This window comes from Plectropomus leopardus, chromosome 16 (assembly GCF_008729295.1).
Source record: "Plectropomus leopardus isolate mb chromosome 16, YSFRI_Pleo_2.0, whole genome shotgun sequence".
In the NCBI taxonomy this organism is placed as follows: Eukaryota; Metazoa; Chordata; class Actinopteri; order Perciformes; family Serranidae; genus Plectropomus; species Plectropomus leopardus.
In genome coordinates this window covers 30,020,372-30,044,069 of record NC_056478.1, presented here as the reverse complement: position 1 = coordinate 30,044,069, position 23,698 = coordinate 30,020,372, and the positions used below count along the sequence as shown (strand labels likewise).

General features: G+C 39.4%; 2 protein-coding genes across 2 annotated transcripts in view; one reads left to right on the top strand and one right to left on the bottom strand.

Moving 5' to 3' along the window:
* The window catches only part of snap25a (synaptosome associated protein 25a), a 50,758-nt gene extending 36,141 nt beyond the window's left edge, over positions 1-14,617 (top strand). Inside the window, exons 5-8 of the mRNA XM_042503251.1 lie at positions 3,718-3,835; positions 12,686-12,805; positions 13,916-14,060; positions 14,549-14,617. Coding sequence (XP_042359185.1) covers positions 3,718-3,835; positions 12,686-12,805; positions 13,916-14,060; positions 14,549-14,617 — 452 coding nt within the window. The remainder of the gene's footprint in view (positions 1-3,717; positions 3,836-12,685; positions 12,806-13,915; positions 14,061-14,548) is intronic.
* A 6,779-nt stretch (positions 14,618-21,396) lies between these two features.
* Positions 21,397-23,184, bottom strand: si:dkey-30j10.5. Its single transcript, XM_042504041.1, has 2 exons — positions 23,139-23,184; positions 21,397-22,904 (listed from the first exon to the last, which is right to left on the bottom strand). Exon 2 carries the CDS (start codon positions 22,893-22,895, stop codon positions 22,011-22,013), a length of 885 nt encoding a protein of 294 aa, XP_042359975.1. The 5' UTR covers positions 22,896-22,904; positions 23,139-23,184; the 3' UTR covers positions 21,397-22,010.
* Positions 23,185-23,698: the final 514 nt, after the last annotated feature.

The following is a 23,698-nucleotide window of genomic DNA, read 5'->3' as shown; positions in this document are numbered from 1 at the left end:
TTCTTGGTTGAATATATTTACATAAATGCATGTCAACCAGGGATTTTACAAATCTGAAAAAAGTCAGTGAACTACTTTTTGAATCAGCTCCATATTTAACTGTGCCTCACCCTTTCACACTCTGCTTGCACCGTATGTCCTTGAATCACAATCAGGATGGAAAATTCTTTGTGCCATGAAACAGTCACCAGCCCACCATCCACCACATCAGCATGACAAAGGCCCTGACGCTCACAAACCACAATCTAATCATATCTGAAATCCTTTCAGTCACCGTCAACGTTTGTTACAAAACACAAAGCAACACAGACAGCACGCAGTTAATAAGCCGGTTATATTCACAATGCAATAAGCTGCTATGTGAAAGAATTGAGAGTAGCCATGCCTTGATCCATAGCCCGATAGAGTCATTTATGTTTCAATACTACTAAAATAATTTCAGTAACTGTTGGGGTTTGTACTGTGGCTGCTCCTAGGCTTAGTTAGACCATAGAACATCAGACTTATTAATATGGCTCAGTATAGAGGGCCTCAGGAATGACATTTTTCTGTAGACCAACACAGAAGTTACCCTCAGCCTGGTTCCATCAACAAAAAGCCTATGGGATTATTCCATTGCATTTTGGATTATTACAGAAAATAAGCTCTGTGGTAAACAAACCTTTATGATACTAACACATTTTCTTCAGCAAGATAAACCACTTTAATGATTTTTGAAGCCTAAATACAATCACCAACACCTCTGTCACATTTTATGTTGCAACCACAACAAAGCTGTATAGCTGGGATTTTTTTTAAATGCTCATAAAAGCTTCAAAGTTCACAGCTGGGTATTTAGTGATGTATTTTACATCATAAAACAAAATGTAGAAGGTTTTGTTAACCACAGACCTTATTTCAGACTTCTTACCAAAAACCCATTCAAAAAACCTTGACTTTGACATGAGTGAACTGAGAGTGCTGAAATGTCAACTTATTTCCAGGTCTTAGGACTCTTTACTTTGGCACTCTGTCAGCTAACAAAGAGACATTTTTTGCCTTAGAGTAGATGTCTGAACAGCAAAAAAGAGCTGCTTTGGCTCACCATCCTCACGAAAAAGTTCTTCTCATGAAATGAAACAGCTCTCAAGTGACATTTCTTTTCTTTTATCCAATCAAAATATAAAATATATAAACTGAACACAGTGGCAGGGATTTTAACTCTGATTCTTTTGTTCTCTGACATTAACACTTAGTGTGTCACTTGAAGCAATTTAGGATATACAACATATTTTGACATTTTGGCAAATATTTGCTCTCTTGAATATATCAATGAGAAGATTGATAACCATTCTCTGACCTGCGTGCTAAATATGAAGCTACAGCCAGGAGACAGTTAACTTAGCTAGCATAAAGACTGAAATCAGGCAAAAATAGTGAGCCTGGCTCTGCCCAAAGGTAACAAAATTTACCCACACTAACTCTAAAGTGCTAGAACAACAAGCTGGGGTTTTATGGAGGTTGCGTTCACTAGCTCGTTTGCATTCAATCGGTAAAGTAAGCTAACCTGGTGCTGGAGGGCAGATTTTGTCACCTTTTGACAGAGCCAAGCTACCTGTTACCAATGTTAATGCTAAGATAAAAGAAGCTAAACAGCCACTGGCTGTAGCTTCATATTGATCATACAGGTGACCTGACAGCGGTATCAGTCTTTTCATCTTAAGACCCAGACACACCAAACCGCCATCAAAGAACTAGCTGCCAAAAAGTTGCACTTGAACAAATCGCAAAGACTACAGCCAGCCACTTACTAGTTCAAAATGTCCTGCGCCTGTGTGAGTGGACATAACTTTCCATACCAGCAGGAGGCAGCAGTCTGTATTCATTCAAAAAGGGAAACTGGAAGACCAACAGGATGGATTCAAGACACTACTTAGCCGGATAGCACCTTAACAACCCATCCTAACACTGAAAGAACAAAGCATATTTATTGAGAGCTCGCGAACATTAACCCAAATAACAAATTGTCTCTGTCAAAGAGCTCAATGCTTCTGCATACAGCCTTGGAGGTGGGGCCCTATTCAAAGTGATGGCCAAATGAGGTCTCATGAACCATTTTCTTTCATTTCTGAGCCAACTAGACGACACTCTTGGTTTAAAGAAAAAGACTCAAGGAATGGCAATTCTATTTGCTCTCAACTCTTTGTTGAACAGAGAGCACTATCTAGCTGGCTCAGAAAATAAAGAGAATGGTCCACATGGCTTAAGTCATACCTACCTATTCATTCTTATGAAAGTTGCACGGTGGCACATGAAGCTAAAATGGTTCAGCTGCCGCATGTAAAGTTCCCTCGATGAACCAGGGTTATTGGCGCTGTTTGAGCATGATTGAGCCCATATGGCGCATGCAGTTGTCAGTTGTCAAGTAAAGCCAAGCAAAGCCAAGCACGACCAAGTGGCCAACTTACGCCGGCCGGTTGTCTGACTTCTGGTTTAGCACTCTGCTAACTTGAACATAAATAATTTAGTCTTGTAGCTCTTATAGACTTTCAAAATGTTATCAGACCAAATTGATCAAATCTTGATAGTGGATTAATGTTGCCGGGGGGTTGTGATACTTAAAAAAGTGTACCTTTCCCTATGTAAGTCTACAAGAAAAAGTATTTTTGGTCCCATGGTTGGTAGTGCCATCATTAGGTCACTTAGAAAATTGTCTTCAAGGCTTGGCAGAGGGGGCCTTCTAAATACATAATCCTATCTCAAATAGCAAGTTGTTTCGAATTCACTCCCTCTTTACTTTAATTATTTGTTTGCTTTCTTTAATTCTGATTCTCTTCTCAGGCATCGAGCTAAACTGCAAATCAGACAGATTTCTCTCACCAATTGGCTCTCGCAGCTCTGATGCCGTATCAACATCCTGAATTAGCTGAAAAGCTGCCAACAAGGACCAACTAGTGCTGATGGTGCAGAACACACACAAAAACTATGGCGATAGACACTCACCAGTGGCCCAATGCTGACCTACGGCTGACCATTGATTTGGTGTGTCAGGGCCCTGACACTCGCATAGAATACATTTCCCAAAATGTCAAGCTGTTCGTTAAAACACTTCAACTTTCAACTGAATTCTCTAAGTAGGCTACATTTAGATATAGTTTTCACTTTCATTATTTGATTTTTTTGTGCTGTTTCAACCATTCTCTGGCCCCTAAACTCTATATTTTGTCTCACCAAATTGATGCACTCAATTGAAATTGAGTTCAATCTCTTACCCTGACACACACTGGCACTTACACTCTAGAGTACACACACATGGCTCAGTTAAAGCTCATCATGACTCATATTTCTGTCAATCAGTCAATGAAATTCATTCCACTACTGTCATCCCTTTGTCCTGACCAGAGCAACTCGATCGTGTTGAAGATGGCATGAACCATATCAACCAAGACATGAAGGAAGCCGAGAAAAATTTAAAAGATTTAGGGAAATGCTGTGGGCTTTTCATATGTCCATGTAACAAGTAGGTACTGACAGTGTGCCCCAAAGGTTCTTTACATATGTGGTGGCGTCCAGTTCTTCCTCTTTTTTTTTTTGTTTGACTTTCTTTCGTCACAGTGAGTGTCTGAAGTTGTTGTCTTCTCTCCTTTGTCCTCTCTTTATCTCTCTCTTCCTCTCCTCTTACTCCCTCTCTCTCTTGTGCTTCGTTCTGTGGGGGATAAATGACTTGTGTTTAATCAGAGCAACTGGAGCGCATCGAGGAGGGAATGGACCAAATCAATAAGGACATGAAGGATGCAGAAAAGAATTTGAACGATCTAGGGAAATTCTGTGGTCTTTGCTCCTGTCCATGTAACAAGTAGGTGCTGCTTGCCTGCCTGCCTGCCTGCCATTCAAAAAAAAGATGAAATATCTAAGAAATCAAAAAAGAATCGAGGTAGAAGTGACATCACGGTGGCCATCAGCCAGTAGTCCGCTCTGCTCCATCCCCAAATAAACTCTGACTCCAGCCCTTTAACACCTTTATGAGGTGGACACTGGAGGCCATGATGGGCTTTCAGAGACTTTCTCTCCCACACACAGACAATACACAGCACACTTAAAGTCGAACTGAAATTTGATTTCTCCTCACTTCTTGTATAAGGAAAATCAACAATGATCTGTAACTACTGCGTATAATTTTCCATTTTTCAAAATATGACAAAACTGTTTTTGGAAACCATTAGTGGTTTAAGACATTGGTCCCTTTACCCACATATTCTCATTGAAGGTTAGGTTAATGCAATGAAAGTTTCTATGGTTAATTTTGTGGAAAGAAATATGGTTGGGTGTCTTTCGGCTTAGCCAAGTTACCATGGTTAGATTTAATTGCACCACCAAATAAACAGCACTGACTCTTTGTACGCTGCACATGCGCAGTTAAGTCAAGTTATGGTTATAACTGGATTTGGTCATTTAATTGGATTACTGTCCTTGTCCCAGTATATAAACACTGTGGGAGAATTGATTTATTAATGGAAGTATGTCCAACTCCACCATGGTAGGTGGAGATATGTCCCCTTTCAGCTAGTTGCTATTTGACTTTCTTCTATTTCTTCTAGTTGACCTGTTACACACAAACACACAAACCATACAAGTTAACAAGTCGCAAACAGGCTGCATGCTGAAGGGTGAAAACATGGATAGATTTCTGGTGCTGTACATTTTGTACATACTCTACGCTTCACTTGGCTCCTTTGTCTTGTTTTGTTTTCTTTCCTTCTTCTTGTGCTTTTTCTCGGTTTTCTTCTACAAAATTATGCTGTTGACTTCAGGGTCAAAGCCTGTCGCAGGGATTATGGAGCATGCACAAAACACTTAAGTTCAGGCCAGTTCAGGTCCGGTAGAGGCGCATACATAAAAAACTGCATTATCTGGGTGCGTTAGTCCAACTTCGAGAAATTCGGCTTAGTATGATTTCAGTCAGACTAATATTATATGTATTTTAAAAGTCCAGTTTTAGTCGGATTATCACAATAATTCACCTCTTTCTAACATCATGTAAGCGTACTGAATGTCAGTCAAAACCATAACTTCATGCACCACTAATATATGTCGCTCTATTACTGCAGAAATTGTTTGTTTTTTTTACAATATAACAAACAGCAAAGATAAAGGGATTTCTGAGGAAAACTGAATTTCAATTTCAGTTCGACTTTATTGCAAATGTAGACAATATGAAGCCACATGCTGTGGATGATTGCGGGCACATGCAGCAGCCCTGATTCTAATGGCATATCTCCCTCAGCTTGGCCTCAAGACATACAGTATCCCAGAATTCATAGCTCCACGACTGTCAAGTACCTCATAGTCATTCATTCTGAACCATCATAACATGATTGTCCTCTGAGAAGCAGGGCAGATACTTCATAAATTACAAACAAACTGTGTTTTTAAATATGTAAATTCACTACCCCTATTTATGTCATTGCTGCTGCTTGTGCACAGTTCATGAAGCAGACTTCTGTGAATAGACATGGTTAAGACCCAAATCCTATAAAGCCAAGCTCAAAAATTCCAGTCCTCCACATAAGCTCTTCTCCACTCAGCCATGGCCATGGTACATCAATAAGTGCCTCTCTTAACACCCTTCTACCAAGTGCCCTTCTCCAAGTGCCCTATTCTCTGAGCTTCCACTTCTCCAAACACCTTTATAATGGGAGTCATCTACATGCAGATGTAACCATTGTAGAAGTCCCACTTGAAACATTCGTACTGATTCCTCCGGAAGAGGAACAGCATATACTGTATGCTAAATAATGGGAAAAGTGGACTCCTACAGTGATATCACTCTAACTGTTGGTCTTCCCAACTTTAAAACCACCAAGATTCAACCAAAAGAGCAGGGCTGGGGCTCCCGAAGCATCTTGGCACTCAGATCATTTTACGTGTTGACTTCAGCTGGAAATTCATTGATCTTGGTCCCAAAATGACTTCGGTCAGCCTGGTCCAGGACTGTTTGACACTTCTCCTCATCTGCATGATCTTTGCCACCACCACACCGCTCTAACATCCAGTAGATCCTCACCTCTTTGCAGGCAACAAGACCTTTTTGTTTCCCTCCAAGCACCCCCTCCTCCCCCACCACCATTTTTGAACCAACAAGTGCCAATGACATGGAATGACTGACGAGCATGACCCTTTGAATGCTCATGCATGCATGATGATGCAACTCATAACAGCGATGCTCCACATGATGATGCTAAGATCGTGATGCTGATATTAACAATGAAGGTGATGTTGATGGTGATGATGATCAAATCATTTTAATGTGTTCTTTTGCACAGGCAATATAAAGCCAGGGGGCTTTTTTTCATGGTAAACAAGGAGTAAACAGCAGATAGAACGCATTGATTTTTCTTATTTTGAAAATGTCAAAATCTCTGGGAGGAAAACATGAATGAAGAAAACAGATTCAGCTTAAACAGAAACATTTTCAAAAGTCGTTTTTGTATTTACAAGGACACAACGTTATAAAACTGCGTTTTTTTGCGATGCCAAAATAATGGAGCGATACTTTCATGTGATTTGCTCCTGAAAAAAAAAGAAAAAAACAGCTTACTGTTTTCAGGATGATCACTACTAATACTGGGGACACATTGACAAAAAAACCCACAGCAATTTAATGAGAATAAAGCCATAAAATTAAAAGTCGTGATTTAATGAATCGTGTAATATTATTTCAGTTAAAAATAAGTGACCAAGACAGCAATATTACTAAAGAAAAAAATGATCAAGATATCAAAATATCTTCATATTTCCATCTCAGGAGGCCCATGAAGCGCAATTTCTGACTTTTTCTTGAGAGTGATTATATTCTTATTAAATTACAGCTTTATTCTTATAATATCACGTCTTTCTATCAATTACGACTTTACTCGCATGATTTTACAACTTTTTGTGAATTATGCCTTTGTTCTTGTAATATAACAACTTTTTATCAAAATTATGACTTTATTCTTGTAATGTTTTGAGTTTGTTGGGTTTTTTTCTCAATATGGCCTTAACATTCCTCTGTAAATTACAGCCACAGCTTTTTACAGAAATAATTTGTGCTATTTTCATATTTTGATCTTGCAAGGAGGCCCATGAAAGGCAATTTATGGCTTTTTTCTTTAAATAGTATATTTATTTATATTGTTGTATTGTCATATTCTTAAGAAATTTAGACTTCATTCTCGTAATATTATGACTTTTTTCTCAAAATTATGACTTTATTCTCATAAGTTTTTCTTGAAATTATGAATTCATTCTGGTAACGCAACAACTTTTTCTCAAAATGGTGACTTTATTCCTGTAATATTATGACTTTGTTGGGAATTTTTTTCAAATGTGGCCCCAATACTCCTCCATCAATCACGGCCATAATTGTTTTGAAGAAAAAGGGTAAAGAATGAAGAAAGGAAGGGAGGAAGGGAATGCTGCATGACAAAGTTGTCGGATGTTAGAAGGAAGGCAGTGAACACGTGGCAATAAAACAGAGATGACAGTATGACACATCCAAAGCAAAGGAGAAAAATAGGAGAGATCTGTGTGGTTCTTAGGAGCTGGAAACTGGGTTAGGACACATGCGCAGTGGCATGCTTTCAGGGATGGAGCCACGTTTGATGTGTAAATGGGTACATCGTGCCACTGTGCATGTACTTGGTGTTTACATGGCTCCGTGAGGCGATCCAGCCCACTGCTGCCTTGTTTTCCCTGTCTGGTTCTGCTGCAGTTTCTCTGCAGTGCCACCTCTCCTGCAGAGCGCTGTGCTAAATAAGCCTTTATCCAGGCTTTATCCTGTTCAACATTACTGCTCGCTAAGCTCTCTCTCCCGCGGGGAACTCGCTCACATGTAGGTCAGCCATATCAGAGAGTGGCATGATAGCCTGCTGGGAGGTTGACTCAAACTGAATGCACACATAGATGGATGCTAGAAAGACAAAACGGACATATTTTTGTTAGATTCCTTTCTCCGCTCAGAAAGTGAGACTTAATTCCATCATGCTGGGATGGTTTTTTTAATCTTCGGCTTTCTGGCTGCCTGTCAGAATTATCTGACTCTTGGTTTTCTGCTACTTTATACCTTTGGATTCTGGCTGTCTGCATGCCAGAGTTGGTGGATCTTGATTGGTGGATAACTCAACTTGCAGGTCACTCGGGTAATAAATGAGATAGAAGATAGAGTTCAGTTTTAGCACAGGATCTGCAATCCTCATATGATCTAATCACATCATTTTGGTTCAATCACAGCAAAGCTGATTAGAGAAGTGCATTATATCCATTATGAGACTGCAGGGAGGTAAACTGCTAAGGAGAGCAAACTGGATATCAAATGAAAGAAAAGTGATGTGAGGAGAGGCGAGGAGAGGAACTGAGAACAGAGGAAAACACAGACAACAGGAGAGAAAGGAGAGGAGAAAGGAGGAGAGGAACAGAGGACACATAGGAGAAAAAAACAAAAGGAGGGGAGAGGTGAGGAGAGAAGCAGATAATGCAGGACAATTAGGAGAAAAACAGGAAACAGACGTGAAGAGAAAGTAAACAAGAGGAGAGGAGAACAGAGAAAACCTTGGAGGAGGTGGAAAGAAATAGAAAAGGAAAAAGGGAGAGAAGAGGAGAAAACCCAGGAGAAAACAAAACAAGAGAAAAGGGACACAAAAAAGAGGAGAGGAGAAGAGAGGAAAGAACGGGAAAGTATGTACAATATTAAACTTTTGAAACCTGAGGAAATTGGCTTGATTTCTTTCAAAAACATAGAAGGAAGGCACTGAGTGACAACAACAAGAAAGTAGTCAAAAAAGTACTATAGATGTAGCTGAAAATTACAACAAAAAACAGAAAACAACACAAAGCAAAAAAATATATATATATGTAAATGTAGCTTTTTGCATTTTTTTCTTTTTTAAAATTTATTCCTAGCTTTTTTAATTAATAATTTTCTAAATCTACTAATGTCTTGCAGTTTCTCTATTATTTCTTACCAAGTTGCTCATTGCCTTTCTTTCAATGCTGTTGAAAGAATTTGCACCAATTTACTCAGGGTTCAAAGGCTTAAATATTGTGAAAAGTGTCTGAATGCAGCACAAGAAAAGCGAGGTTGCTCCAGGTCTAAAAACCTCAAGGAGCAAAAAGGAGATCAAATAAAGCAAGAAATAGGTACACAACAAGAGAACTCAGACAAGGGTAGTGTGTGTGTTTACCACACTGGTGTGTGTCAGCAGGGACGCAGAGCTAAGCGGAGCCTTGCCTCAGTCCATTTCTATTAATAAAAGCAGTGTAGGAGGCTGAGCCATCACCAACCCTGATGTAGCTAGAATACATCCACACAGCACTCCAAGGTTATACAGAACTCTGCAACTCATGCTACAGTAAAGAAACGACACAATATTGCTGAATGGATGATAAAAAATATAGATATAAGATTTATTTCTCAGGCAAGAGAGGGAATGAGGTGAAAAATGTTGGCTTTGTGGACACCTGATTTGAAGGGTCGAGTCTGGCATTTCATATGTCTCCATCTTGGGTTTTTGGAGCCAAAAGTGACCATATTTGGATGAGAGGGTGGAGCTGTAGAGCAGTGAGAGGTGGATGTGACTCACAGACTGTGGTTTCACCTCGCAGACAACTTGTCACTCCCTGAACCCTTCGAAACCTGAATAAATTGGTTTTAGTTCTTTCAAAAAAATAGAAAGGAAAAGAGCAACTTAACAAAAATGACCCCCAAAAAACAAAGAATTAGTATAAAATTACAGGGAAATTATCTGAAATAAGCAAAAAAGGAGCAAAATGCTTGTGAAAGGCGTCTAAATAAAGCACAAGAAAACTGATGTTGAGCCAGGGTTTAAAGGATAAATATGCATGACTTTAAGTCTTAATGAAATGTTAATGAGTGAGATATATAAAAATTCAGTTCCATTCAGTTGTTATGAATGTTAAAATTAGCTACAGAGACCAAAAATGTTTATTTCTGCTGTAAAGTTGTGACCCACTTTTGGAGCCAGCATCAAGTGGCCATTTAAGGAATTGCTGTTTTTGTTACTTGGCTTTCTTTTTTCAAGTCTCAGAGGTTGCCACTTGGTGTACGCACACATTTTTGCTCCTTTTCCACCCCAATTTCCAGAAATTCTCTCCACCTTCGCCCAAGCAGCATTTGAACTTTTTTAAAAATTAGTCATCACCGGCTTTGGTTGAAAGACTGAATAAATAATGAATATCAAAAAAAGTTTCCGCCTTCACATTTTCACCAGCCTCCATGCTGCTTTCAACTCTTTCAACTCTAACTCTGTTTTCCAGCACATTTGTGACGTCAGACAAGAGAAAAAAAAGTATATGTTGAGCTGTGTAGTCTACTGCAGAGCCATCTACACAGCTCAACATATCGTCATAGAATCGTTCGTATGATATCCTACTAATTAGGGCCTCCTCAATGAGGTAATTAACAAAAAGTTTCAGAGGTCAGAAAAGAAAAAATGTGAGGACGGACCTTAAAATGACGCAGAGTTCGCACAGTTATGAAAACAAAGCTCTGCAACAGAATCTTTGGTAAAAGTCTGAGGTTTTGTGATCCATCCACCAGCTCAACCTGACTCCTTACAGACTGCTCTGGACTGCTTTTTTCACTCCTGCCAACACGTTGGTCACATGATTGCAGCCCCCCAAAATATGTGGGTTATGCACAGCTCCTGATAGGTACAAATTTGGGTGTACTACTTTTCATAGGAAAACACACAAACGGTGTGTGAGAACAGCCTACACAGCTCTGGTCTACTGGCAATGGGAAATGAGTCTATGACTTATTTTGGTGTGGTTTCCCATATTAAAAACCCTAAATATATATGTGTTAATTTTGATGGAAAAGGGGTTTTACGTTCCCCTCTATTCCCAACTCTTTGGTGCCAAAAAACTGAATCTGAGAGTGTGAAGTTTGACGTGCAGAATTAGGTGACATTTGCAAAGCCGTGCAACTGAGCTGGGATTGCATATCCTGTTAGCACAGCTGTATTTGTCGTACACTTTGTACTCTTTAAACAGAGGCGGATACAGAAGAATCCATGGGATGATTTAGTGTAATAGTTATCACACTCTTCACTCCTCGGCCTCACCGTGACATAACATCCACCTTTGAACCTCAAAGAAAAAGCGGTGACCTTTTCAAACGAATGAAGCGAGGGTGGGGGTGTTACGGTAGCTGTAGGAACAGTTAACTGTGCTGTTATTCTCTGTTGACTCCCTCCAGTTTCTTGTTTTGTTTTGTTACCTTTTGTCGTTTGGCAGTTTGTTCTCTGCATTACTCGTCGTCCCTCCTAACGATGTGACAGTCCTGTACACTCTGTGTTGTGTGTTTGCCAAAAGCTCGTCTCTTCCCTGTTTTCTGTCACACTGGGACATTTAACTTGGTGGGTGGGGGGGGGGGGGGGGTGGGGGGGGGGGGGGGGTATGCAACAACACAGGGTCAGTAGGAATGGGGAGGGATACTCAACTTGCGTTGCGGGTGCCATTGCAAAACAACACAGAAGAGTCATTAGTAGAATGGTTTAATGCAGGGATACTCAACTTGCGTTGCTTGGGAGGCATTTTTTTTGCAAATTGACAGGATGCCAGGGGCCAGTCGCAGCAGTTCGCCATTACATTTCTGGGATTTTAGAATGTTTCTCGGATTTAAGGATGTTTTTTTTTTTCTTTTTTTTTTTTAAGGATTTTAGGATATCTGCTAGGATTTTAGGACATTTCTAACATTTTAGGGCATTTTGGGATTTTAGGATGTTTCAAGGCTTTTAACATTTCTTAGATTTTAGAACATTTCTCCGATTTAGGCCATTGTTAGGACTTCAGCACTATTCTAGGATTTTATTTTTTAGGATGTTTCTAGCATTTTAGGATACTTTTTTAGGATTTTAGAATGTTTCTTGGATATTAGGATATTTCTAAGATTTTTAGATTTTTTAGACATTTCTAGGATTTTAGGACATTTCTGGGATTTTAAAACATTATTGGCTTAGCTAGGACCTCTGTTGGAGGATGTGGGGGATCCTCCAACAAACACTTTTTTTCATTGCTCTATTTTGATGCTAATTTTTGCACTCAGGCACCTTATGTATACTTGAAGTACAAAAACAATTCACAGTATAAACAACTTCATTTTAATGCTGAATGAGAACATGGTTGGGGGCCACCCTGCATCCTATCTAGAGCCAGATTTGGCCCGTGGACTGTAAGTTGAGTATCACTGGTTTAACGGAACAAAGGAGACGTACCTACATGTTGAAGCTAATAAAATGCATGCCTAGATTGTACAAAACAGACAGATGTGACTTGTGCCTGATTCCAAACAGTATGTTATATATCTACAAGATATAACATCACACACATTACTATTGTATAACAACAGAATGAGCCTGCACTTACCAAACCCAAATAACCAGTCTGTGCCTGCTATGCTTTGCTTGACTTAGTCTAGTCCCCACCATATATTTATGTGCTGGATGCATGAAACCAAATAACATGTTTGTGTCAGCTGATCACACCACATACTGATATAAATGCTGTTGCAGTACCTCAAATCCAAGGCTCTCTGTGTAGATTTGACTAATGGGAAGCCAGCCTGTTTGAGGTAAATGGTAAATGGTTTGGCCAAAGTGTTGAGTGACTGTCCCTCCTCGTCCTTCCCTTTGCTGTTGGCGGCCAGGATGAAGAGTGGAGCCAGCAAGGCCTGGGGGAACAACCAGGATGGCGTGGTGGCCAGCCAGCCTGCCCGCGTGGTGGACGAGCGTGAACAGATGGCCATCAGTGGAGGCTTCATACGCAGGTAAGCAGGGAGCTTGAGGTACCAAAACACCTATGTTAGAAATTGAGAAGTTCGGGGGTGTACAAGAATGAAGTGGGCTTGTGTGGAATTTTTTCATACCTTCATATCCTCCAAAAATTTCACCGGGGTATGTAATTTAATGTAAGTCCATCGTTCCAACACCAGATCTGATTTGGTCGAAATAAATCCTTAATTCTGCCCTTTTCCCCACCGTCTCTCTCTGCCTGCTTGCTGCCGGCCGTTTACAGTCCTGTAACTTCTCCCTCCACCACTCGGTGTCACTGTGTCTTTCAATTCAGTTGCTTGTTTTGACCAGTAGAGACAGAGTTCTAGTGGTGCATGCTGTGCACTACGTACAATGAGTTTATCAAAAAGAGGAGTGCCTGTATTTATGACGGTATTGAAAAACAGACTTTTAGGATTTCTAAGTACCATGGTAAAGTGTAATACCATGATTCCGCCCAAGCCTAGTGTGAACTGAAAGAGCTCTCTGCATGCATGTGAGAGGAGCTGTCGCAAACATTTTAGGTTGTAAGAGAACCGGGAAGGGATCCACATAAAGTAGCTACAAGTTGGAAGCATTGTGGGACAGAGAATGATAATTAAGGTTTGACAATTTTTTGAAAATTTGCCATTTTGCGTTCATGCAGAGAGCCAGATATGAAGACGTGACTCTCACATGAGCAGTGTAATTATGAAGCCACAGCTAATGTGTCAAAATGTCAAATGTATCAAAAACGTTTAACAGTGTTTCCCATTCCCTGCTTTTTCTAAATGAGATCTTGTTAAGTTATAATCCCAAATTTTTAGGACTGAAATTTTCAAGATGACTTCTTTAAATTGCAAATTGGGATATAGGGCATTAGAAAAAGGATAAGTAATTTGAGCATCAAGTAATTTAAACTAGAAATAAACAGTGTTCAACAGAATATAAACTACTGTGCAGACGGTCCTGCTCATGTCCAGATGCCTGCTCTGAGGTCAGGCCCTGCTCTGAGACAAGAAAAGGATCAGAGGTGAAATGTGGATGAGAGCGTGAACCTGCTCAACACGGCAGTATGGGGTGTGTGTCATCACAGTGTTTAAATCTGCTTGTGTGTGTGTCCTTAGGGTAACAGACGATGCCCGGGAAAATGAGATGGATGAGAACCTTGAGCAGGTGGGTGGCATCATCGGTAACCTGCGCCACATGGCCCTGGACATGGGCAACGAGATCGACACCCAGAACCGCCAGATCGACAGGATCATGGAGAAGGTGGGAAAGTTTACGATGTTTCTCAGATTTTAGGAGTTTCTTGGATTGTCATATTTCTAGGATTTTAGGACATTTCAATGGTATAAGGACATATCCAGGATTTTAAGATGTTTCAAAGATATAAGGACGTTTCCAGGATTTTAGGACATTTTTAGGATTTTAGAACATTTCTAGGATTTCAGGACGATTCATTCCCAGTGTGAATTACTTCATTTTTATTGTTGATTAAAAAAATGGTTGGGGGCCACCTGGAATCTATTGGGGGCCAGATTTGGTCCACAGTATCACTGGTTGTCATGTTTCACAGGATACCACTACATTTGCACCGGCAACAGCCTCTTAAAGACAGCAGTGTCGCCATCCAATTATTTTTTCCAGCAATACTAGCAATTGTCCATGGCCATTACTAAATTCTACAAGTGTTTTGTCAACTTGGCTTAAAATATCAACCAAAACAAGCAAACTGATGTTGCCCCCTTTTCCTTCAGGCTGATTCCAACAAGACCAGGATTGACGAGGCCAACCAGCGCGCCACAAAGATGCTGGGCAGTGGCTAAAACGCCCGAGCGTGATCGTCCCGGCGCCCGCGCCACACATCTACAGGCGCTGACATGCTTTCATCATGGTATTGACCTTCTAGGTTTGCACACATGCACATATCACCTCCCTTCCCCATTGTAAATGTTGTTCTGTGTCGTCTGTCGAGCTTTTTCAAGATGATTGTCCTCGTAAAAAGATGATTTCTTATACTCCGTATATCATTCTTTCCAAAGGTTGTATATAGTGCTGACTTGATGGCTCTCTAGCTCACCTGTGAAGTTTTTATTCTCTTTATCTATATATATATCATATATTATTATATATATCATATATAATATATATATATATATAAAAGTACACTGCTCTGGATGACAAGTATATAATAGGAATGCTATATAAGCTGTTTTTATTCTTTTCCTTTTCAGTATCTCAGTATCGTCTTAGTAAAGCTGTGTCATCCATTTAGGCTACTGTCATGCTCCTTTTTTTGGTGTTGTTACGACAAAGGGGAGAGGACTGATGGGAAAACAGGCGTAAAGATTTATGAGGCGATGGTACAGACAAACAGGATCGCAAAGAGCACTTACAATCAAAAGGCAGTTGTTGGTACATTTTCCTCCATCGCAATCATACTGAGTTACTGTTTAGACAATGTGCAACTAGACTCTCTGTAGCTGTATTAGACATTGCATTCCAAGTGATGTGAATTGTGCGTTCTCTGCATGACAAATGGTAGATTTTAGTCTTATAAATAAAACCTGTCTGAAAAATATATATAAAAAATAATAACATGGCAGTAGCAAATTGACAAAACGCATGCTCAGTATTAGGACACAGTTGATCGTTCCATACTCCTGCAAGTTTGCAATAGTGCCACTCTTTTTGTCTCGATATATTTACCGACTGTGACCATCTCGTTGTAAAATAATGCAAAAGGGATCAAAAAAGTGAGATAAAGATGAAAAAATACGAGGACTTGGGGTTGTATTGCAAAAAAAAAAAAGAAAAAAAAAAGACCTGTTTTCTAAATGATTATGCAGTTCAATGATGACGATGTTGATTATGTGCTGAAAGATGAGGACTGGTTGTGTACTGTAACATAGGTTTTGGATGCTCTGAAAAAATAAAAATAAACGTTTGCAATGTAAAGCAAAGACGCATATTTCTGAGAGACCTTACTTTTATAAGAAGACTGTATCTGTAAGTTTATTCTCCCCGTGTGGTTTGTTATTGGTAAAAATAATGATAATATTGAATAACAATAACTATACTCTGAAACAAAAAAATACATACAAAAGGGTTTTTTGTTGCTTCTGTATTTTAGAGCTATGCACACCAAATCGCCAAAATGTCGAGTAGTTAGAGTAAGGTGATTACATACCTAAACCTGAATGACACAATAGGTTAAACTGTGAGATTGATGTCCTCAACGCATGTAATATTAAAGACTCCCTCTCTGTATCCTGTCAGTGTGTGAAGTGGTGGACATTTTGTAGCTAGCTGAATTGATTAAAAGTAATAAACCCTAGTCACACCCGTGTCTGTCTTTATTGCTCCTGTGAGTCCAGAGTCTCTCTCTCTGAGGTCCAGGGTGATATTTACAGAACAACCCCGGTCAGGTTAAATTTAGATTTGCATGTAGCAGAAAGTCCACCGATTGCCCCTATCAAGCAACTTCTTTATGCAGTCCAGGTTCCTGACAGTCAACGAGGTATGATATTTATACGGGATCTGTGCAACTAGATGATGTACTGCATGGATGCTGTGATGCAGTGTATAATCACACACTGGAGCAGAATGATGTTGCCATTATTTGGTTCCATGTAAAAGTGCAGATGCGGTATAAACGGGGACTTCGTGGTGCTATCTCTGTGTAAAAGCAGCTAACTTGTCTGCTGTCTTTAGAGGAGTTTAGAATGACTGCTTGAGCAGGTTACATTAGAGCCTCATCCCCACTGCACAAGAAAACAGCTAACAACAACTAACATCTGGCTTTTTAATGGGAACACGTACGATCGGCATTTACACCTGGGCCAAATGACTTTGCAGTAGACACAGGTTTTTATCAGCTCCAGCTCTGTTCAGCATCAACGGAAACACAACACCTGGGTGAACTTGGCAATTTTAGCTCCAAAACTGGCAAGATGCTAAAACATTATTCCAAATTAGTCTGCGCCAAGTTTGAAAGAGTGAAAGAGATATACAAAGAGAAAAAAATAAAAACCGTAAAGGTTACCTGTGTTTGAAAAACCAGTGAGCGTGGGTTTAGGAGAAAGGGGTATAGGAGAGCTAAGGTGTGCTGCTTCATGCAGTAGGGTGAGAAAATGATGGGAAAGGGTGTGGCAGCTCTGCCAGCACCCAAATGTTCCTCTGTGGAGGTCAAAAACAAAAGAGAAAAGAAGAGCAGAACCATTCCTCACTGGCTAGCTTGGAAACATTGCAGGTCGCATGTCACAGTGACCAGTCATTGGCGGAAAATCATGCCAAGGTGTGAAAAGTGAAGCATCCAGTGATCCCAACAATGGTGAGTAATATCTAATGTTGGCGATGGGCCTTTTTCACCACACACACTTTGACTTTTCATAGTCGGAAAAGCACAGGTGCAACTGACAACATCAACACTCACTTCCATCGAGTGTCCCAGTGAGCTATTCCAGTGAGCCATGATGGACAATACCAGTCTCTATTGGATGCACTTGTGCTTTGCCTACTATGACATGTCAAAATGTCTGCTGTGATAAATGTTCATCCAAACATACCTTTAGTGCAACTTATGATAACACAATCCACATTGCGCCAATAAGTGCCACAAACAAAGATTGTAAGTTAGCACTTACATACTTTGATTACTGTTTTAGCTGTTCTGCAATTTAGGACTGGCAAGGTTTTCACATGTAAATGACAATGCTGTGAGCTTTTCAAATGCAAATGACCAGTGTGTGTCTGTGTGCATGTGTGTGTGTGTGTATGTGTGTTCACAGAAAAGATGCACAAAACGGGAAATTTAGTCTAACCAGGCATAGAGGTATAGGTACATACACCAAAATTGTTCTTTTAAGCCTTCACTTTTACACTTAAATTGTTACAATAAAAGTAAATTTGGAGAAATGAAGAATCCTTGGCTCCTATTACCAACCAACAGAGAAAACTTAAATTTTCTCCCCACTCATATTCTATGTATTGTAATCATCTATAGCTAATTAATGAATGTATTTCCTTTCTGATTGCCAAGTCGGAGTCGTTCTGTGTTTGCATACAATTTAAAACAATGTTCCTGCAACTCTTCATCACCAGCACTAGTCTATATTAGTTACATTGAGGGTGTGGAGAACATATAACTTCTTCTACAGCTGCCAACCGCCCATCATCATTTCCACTTAGAGAATGGTGAAATCAAAGCAAGGCAGTTAGGCTGGGGCACCAGGCCCCCCAAAACTAAATCCGCCCCTAATTAAAACTATGCCTGCTGCTCAAGCCAGGATATATTTGTTCACCAAAGTGACTTTGATGTAGATTTTTGTATTTTATAGGAAACTATGCAGTGTCTCCCAAAACTGTGAGGGAAACGACAGATGCCATGACCCGATGCAAGGGTAAGATTTAAAGAAAAAAGCTGAATGCACTGTGCTGAATGGGATCAAAATGTCATTCAGCCATAATACTGTGTTGTGTGAACACCACAGAGCAGTACTAATTGCACTTCTTGTGTTCTCAGCTAATGGAAGCGAGGAGAGCTGTCTTGACTAAAGAAGAAATGGATGTCTGGAGAGGGATCACAATAGACATGATATCACATGAGGACGACGGCACAGCTGACGGGGAAACTGTGGATTGTGGCCACCATCCTTTAGAAGCCAGGAGCTCTCTGAGCTATGTGCTGTTCTTCAGGAGAGACTGCACGGGAACCCAAAATATGAAGCAACACACCACAAAAGACTGCGTGTTGGGCCACCCTCAGACAGACCGGCACCGACTATACAACACCAAAGCAGCATTTCAAGCATCAAGGACACGAACAACTACATTATGAAGTTCTCAGATAAAAGCTATATTGAGTCTACTGACAACGGATTCAGATATTGCTGTGTGTAAGTCTGAGATGGGACAAGTTGTACAGTGGTGTGAGGGGCACAAACTGATTTTAAATGTTCAGAAAACAAAAGAAGTGGTCTTTGATCCCAGGTCTGTTGGCGACCACAGCTCAGTAGTTATTAATGGGGTGAGAGTTAAGCAAGTAAAAGTGTTTAAGTACTTGGGTGTTCATTCGATTTTCAGTTGCAATGGGCTCATCATGTTGAATATGTCTGTTCATAATTAACATTGTTTGTGCAATATTTTGCTTTAGGAAATTGTGTAATATCTGATGTAGGGTATATGAATTGACTTGTGCAGAGTGTGTGTGCATTTGTTAGTGTTGTGTGTGCTTTTATGAGGTGTAGGGCATTTTTGCAATAATCTTGCATAACACTTTAGTGTTATTATAATTGTAGAGCATTGTGTAATACTCTTGTGATGTATGGGCTGGTGGGGATATTGTGGGTTGATTGTAATCTGATTGTATGTGTGTGTGATCCTGTTGCCTGTGTTTTCTTGTCCCAGTGTGTGGATCCGAGGAGGATACTGTGTGTTAATTGTAGTTTGACTGATTGGTGTGACAATTTTCTCCTAAGGGAGACAATATGCTGATCTTATCTTATCTCATGTTATGAGACCAACTCTGCTAAGTTGCTTTTTTTGTTCTTTTGGGGTTTTATTTAAATAAAGCTACTATTTTCAATATATTCCTGACAAATGTGTCTTTTTTCTATACTATGTGGTTTTCAGCTGTATTTTTGGACATGTCATAATTTGACATTTTTCGACATACTATACTATGACGTTTTCAGTTGTTTATTCGACATACTTTAGTTTGATGTTTTTGGCCGTTTGTTCATCATACTATACTATGACGTGTCTAAACATGCTATGTTATGTGGTTTTTAAGTGTTTTTGCTGACAGATGTATTTTGGACATGTCATATTTTGACATTTTTCGACATGCCATATTATGAAATTTTTGACTATCTTTTGAAATACTAAACTACCACGTTTTCAGTCATTTTTTCCACATGCTTTATCATGATACTTTTGGCTATTTCTTTGACATGCTATACTACGATGTGTCTTGACATACTATACTATAACGTTTTCAGTCGTTTTTTTGACATGCTATATCATGATTTGACATGCTGAACTACGACATGCTAGGGACCTTTCATATTTTGAAATTTTTTCGACATACTATACTATGATGTTTTGAGCCGTTTTTTCATTTTATTATACTATGATGTTTTTCGACATGCTATACTATGTGGTTTTTCAGTCATATTTTGAAATTTTCCAATATACTATACTATGACGTTTTCAGTCATTTTTCAACATGATTTATTATGATGTTTTTGGCTGGTTTTTCATTATACTTTACTATGACGTGTCTCAACATGCCATACTATGTTGTTTTCAGCTGTTTTTAGGAGATGTCTTATTTTGACTTTTTTCGTCATACTAAACTATGACAGTTTCAGTCGTTTTTTCGACATGATATATTATGATGTTTTTGGCAATGTATTTTTTACATACTATACTATGACGTCTCATGCTTTACTATGTGGTTATCAGCTGTTTGTTCGACATGGCATATTTTGACATTTTTCGATATAATATACAATGAGGACTGAGCGTTTTTTCGACATGCTTAGTCTGATGTTTTTGCTGTTTTTTTTCATACTATACTATGACGTGTCTTAACATGCTATACTTTGTTTTCAAGTGTCTTTTTGACATGTCACATTTTGACATTTTTATTGTCCAAAATATGACCAAATAGTCATACTGTAGCATGTAATCCTAAATATGAGCAAAAAGTCATACTATAGGTGTCATTAAAATATTCTCAAAAAGTCATTGTCATGTCAAGGAAGTTGTGTTGATTTGCTTTTTGTCTTGTGTTTATGTTGTCTTGTGATTTCCTGTTTTATTTTGAAATCCTAACTCTCCTCTCATTTCAGGTCACCTTACTTCCTCCCTTTGTGTGTTTTCCCGCCAGTGTGATTGTCGGCCCCGCCCTGATTGTCTCCACCTGTTCCCCCTTACCTTGTGTCTATATAGTCAGCGTCTCCCTTTATCCTGTGCCAGTTCGTCTTGTCAGTCAGAGAACCAGTGCCATTTCCATGCTCACGTCACCTTTTGTTTGTTGCTCGCTCCTTCGCGTTTATCAGGTCAAGGACTTATTTTTCGATACTTTGTTGGACTCTTGTTTTCTTTATTCCTAGTCAGAGTGATTTTTTGTTGTTACTTTTGCTTCCTCGTCAGAGTGATTTTGATTTTGCCTTTTGTGAAAGACTATTTTCTTTGCCTTTAATAAATTTATATTTTTTGGATATGCTATATTCTGACTAGGGCTGACTAGGGCTGAATTGACAATAAAGTTGACTTTGATCACTTTCGTGTTTATATATGTATTTGTGCCTGTAAGTGTACTGCAGTTATCTAGGATCCACCCCTAACCAACCTGAGACTTCCTGCACTTTCTTAAAGAGCATTTTCCATCATCAGGAACTGTTATGTGAATGTTAAGTTTGCAAGTAATAAATCTTAAGGACTCTTACTTTTGTTTTTTACATAAGTCCAAGATATCACTTTGGTCAGTTTGACAAATATAGTCCCTGACATGTCAGCAGTGACAGGACTACAATGATGAAAACACATAAGAATACTCAAAGTAAGGTTTACATTGTGGAGAGTCTGAGCAAACACATTTCAAATGCAAAGTTGTCTTTATTGAAAAGTAGGAAATATCCAAGTTAAAGGGATACATACAATATTTAATCATTGTTGTGGAATCATTCATTAACATAATGGAAAAACAACCATTTGAAATTGAGGGATTTCAATGACATCAAGTTTAACAGTAGAACTCATAAACCATTTTTTCCTCCACCACCATACTTTATAAAATGACTTCTATTATTACTGTAATATAATAAATCACATTGTTTAATACAGAAAAAGAAAAAAGTTAGCAGCCATCACCAAATAACATTGTTGGACTGTGCTCTGTCGAATTGCAGTGTCAAAATAAATTCAAAGCTGGTGTCACACAGCTAATGCCTTTAAATCCCAACCTAAAACTCACCATTTTGTCTTAACTTTCAGTTTCATTCTTTGATTACATCAGCAAGTCAAACATTAAAACCCATACACGAATGATACTTTCTGATGTGTCAGCACTGCTAATTAATCATATTGTTTTATATGGAAAAAAGAAAAAAATGTTAAACAGACCATCACCAAAATGATTTAATATTGGTCTTTGCTCTTCACTTCAATGAGTGTTGAGAATTCTTAGCTCTGCTACCATGAATATGGCTTTCACTGATACAAACACAGGTACTCACGGCAGCCTTTATTGCCTGAGTTGAGATTTCTTTTGATAACAGTGATTCCAGCCTTCTCATAGACTGGAACTGCACACATGTTCAGGAGCAGAATCAGGTCCTGGATGGGATTGGGGCATACCTGTTTTTTGTACCACATGTACACCTGGTTACCTCCGGTACCCTCATTGAGGTTAACACTCACTGGCTGGTAATTTTGCTGCTGATAGAGCTGATACTCGCTGGCATTCGTGGAGACTTTCAGATCACTGAGTGCAACCTTGGGATCGGTGCTCATACGGTACCAGATGAAGACATAGGCTCCTCCTGCACCTCTGTTAGTATCTTCATCCAAGCGGATGTAACCGCTCTCAAAGTAGTCGCCATCTGATCCAAATCCAACAGTTGCATCGACATCACAGATGTAGGTTTGCTTCTCTCTCTTCACCCAGATGTGGATCCAGTCACCATCATTTCTGCGGTTCAGATCAAGGGCCAGTCTCTCCCAGCCAAGGCCATACTTGGGGGCCTCATTTGCTGCACTCGTGGTGACATCAATCTCCACTATGGGAATATCATACTTTGTGTGCCCTTGAAAGTACCAAAGGTAGATTTCGTTACCTTTGGTTCCAGCATTGAGATTTTTCGGGATCTTTATGTACCCTGCATTGATCAATCCATCCTCCATCTCATGGACGAATGAGAACTGAACCCTGGTGACTGGTGCAGGGCAGGATTCTTTTTTGTTCCAAATAAAGATGTGGTTTCCTCCTGCTCCTTTGTTCAGATCAGTATTGATTTTCTTGAAGCCTTGTGCTTGGAGCTGTTGCTCCTCAGCTTTATCAAGGGACACATTGAGTGCAGAGATGTATTTGGTCATTGTTGGTTACTGTATTGAAGAAAGACAAACCACGAGTAAGAAGAATATGACAAGTAAGCAGCATAAATGTGCTTTCAGTGTAACACAATATAATCCTGAACAATCTACATATTGCCATAATGACTTCTTAACTAAGTGCTATTCTAAATGAGCATGCATTATACACCCATTTACACCAAAACCAATTAGGGTCTTAAATAGAAAAATATTCAGTTCTAAGCAATAAAATTCTTAAAAACTTACGTCTGTTGATGATGGATGTTAGGCTGTAAGAAGTCAACTGATCTGCTGAATTCTGTTGTACTTACTGCAGATCAGTTGCCTTTATATAGACGACAGAGATGCTATGACTCATCATGCATCTGTGAGGGGTCACATTCCAACAGGTAGACAGTAGATTACCTTGTGAAGCTGTATGTATTAATTAAATTCCTCACATTACTCTTCTGAAGATCCTGCCAAGATAAGCCCAAAAACTATTCTTGCCAACACCCTGTCTGTATATTATTTTAATTTCCTCATTTCCAGCCCAATATGGGTGAGGCTGACATATCTTCTAACCATTAGTGCGAACCACTCCAACCTTCTATGTACAAGTTAGCAGTAATTGAAGACGTGGGTGACCTATTGGCTGTTCCCTTAGTTTGCTTGTAAAAGTAGTTAGCTTGAAAAGTGGTGTCAAGACACAACTCTAGAAGTTGGAAGATCTGGTGGGTTCACTCTGAGGTCTTGTGTTAGTTGATGTCTAATGAATAAATCATCCTTACTGAGGAGACTGATATGGGTCTGAAGCAAAGACTGTA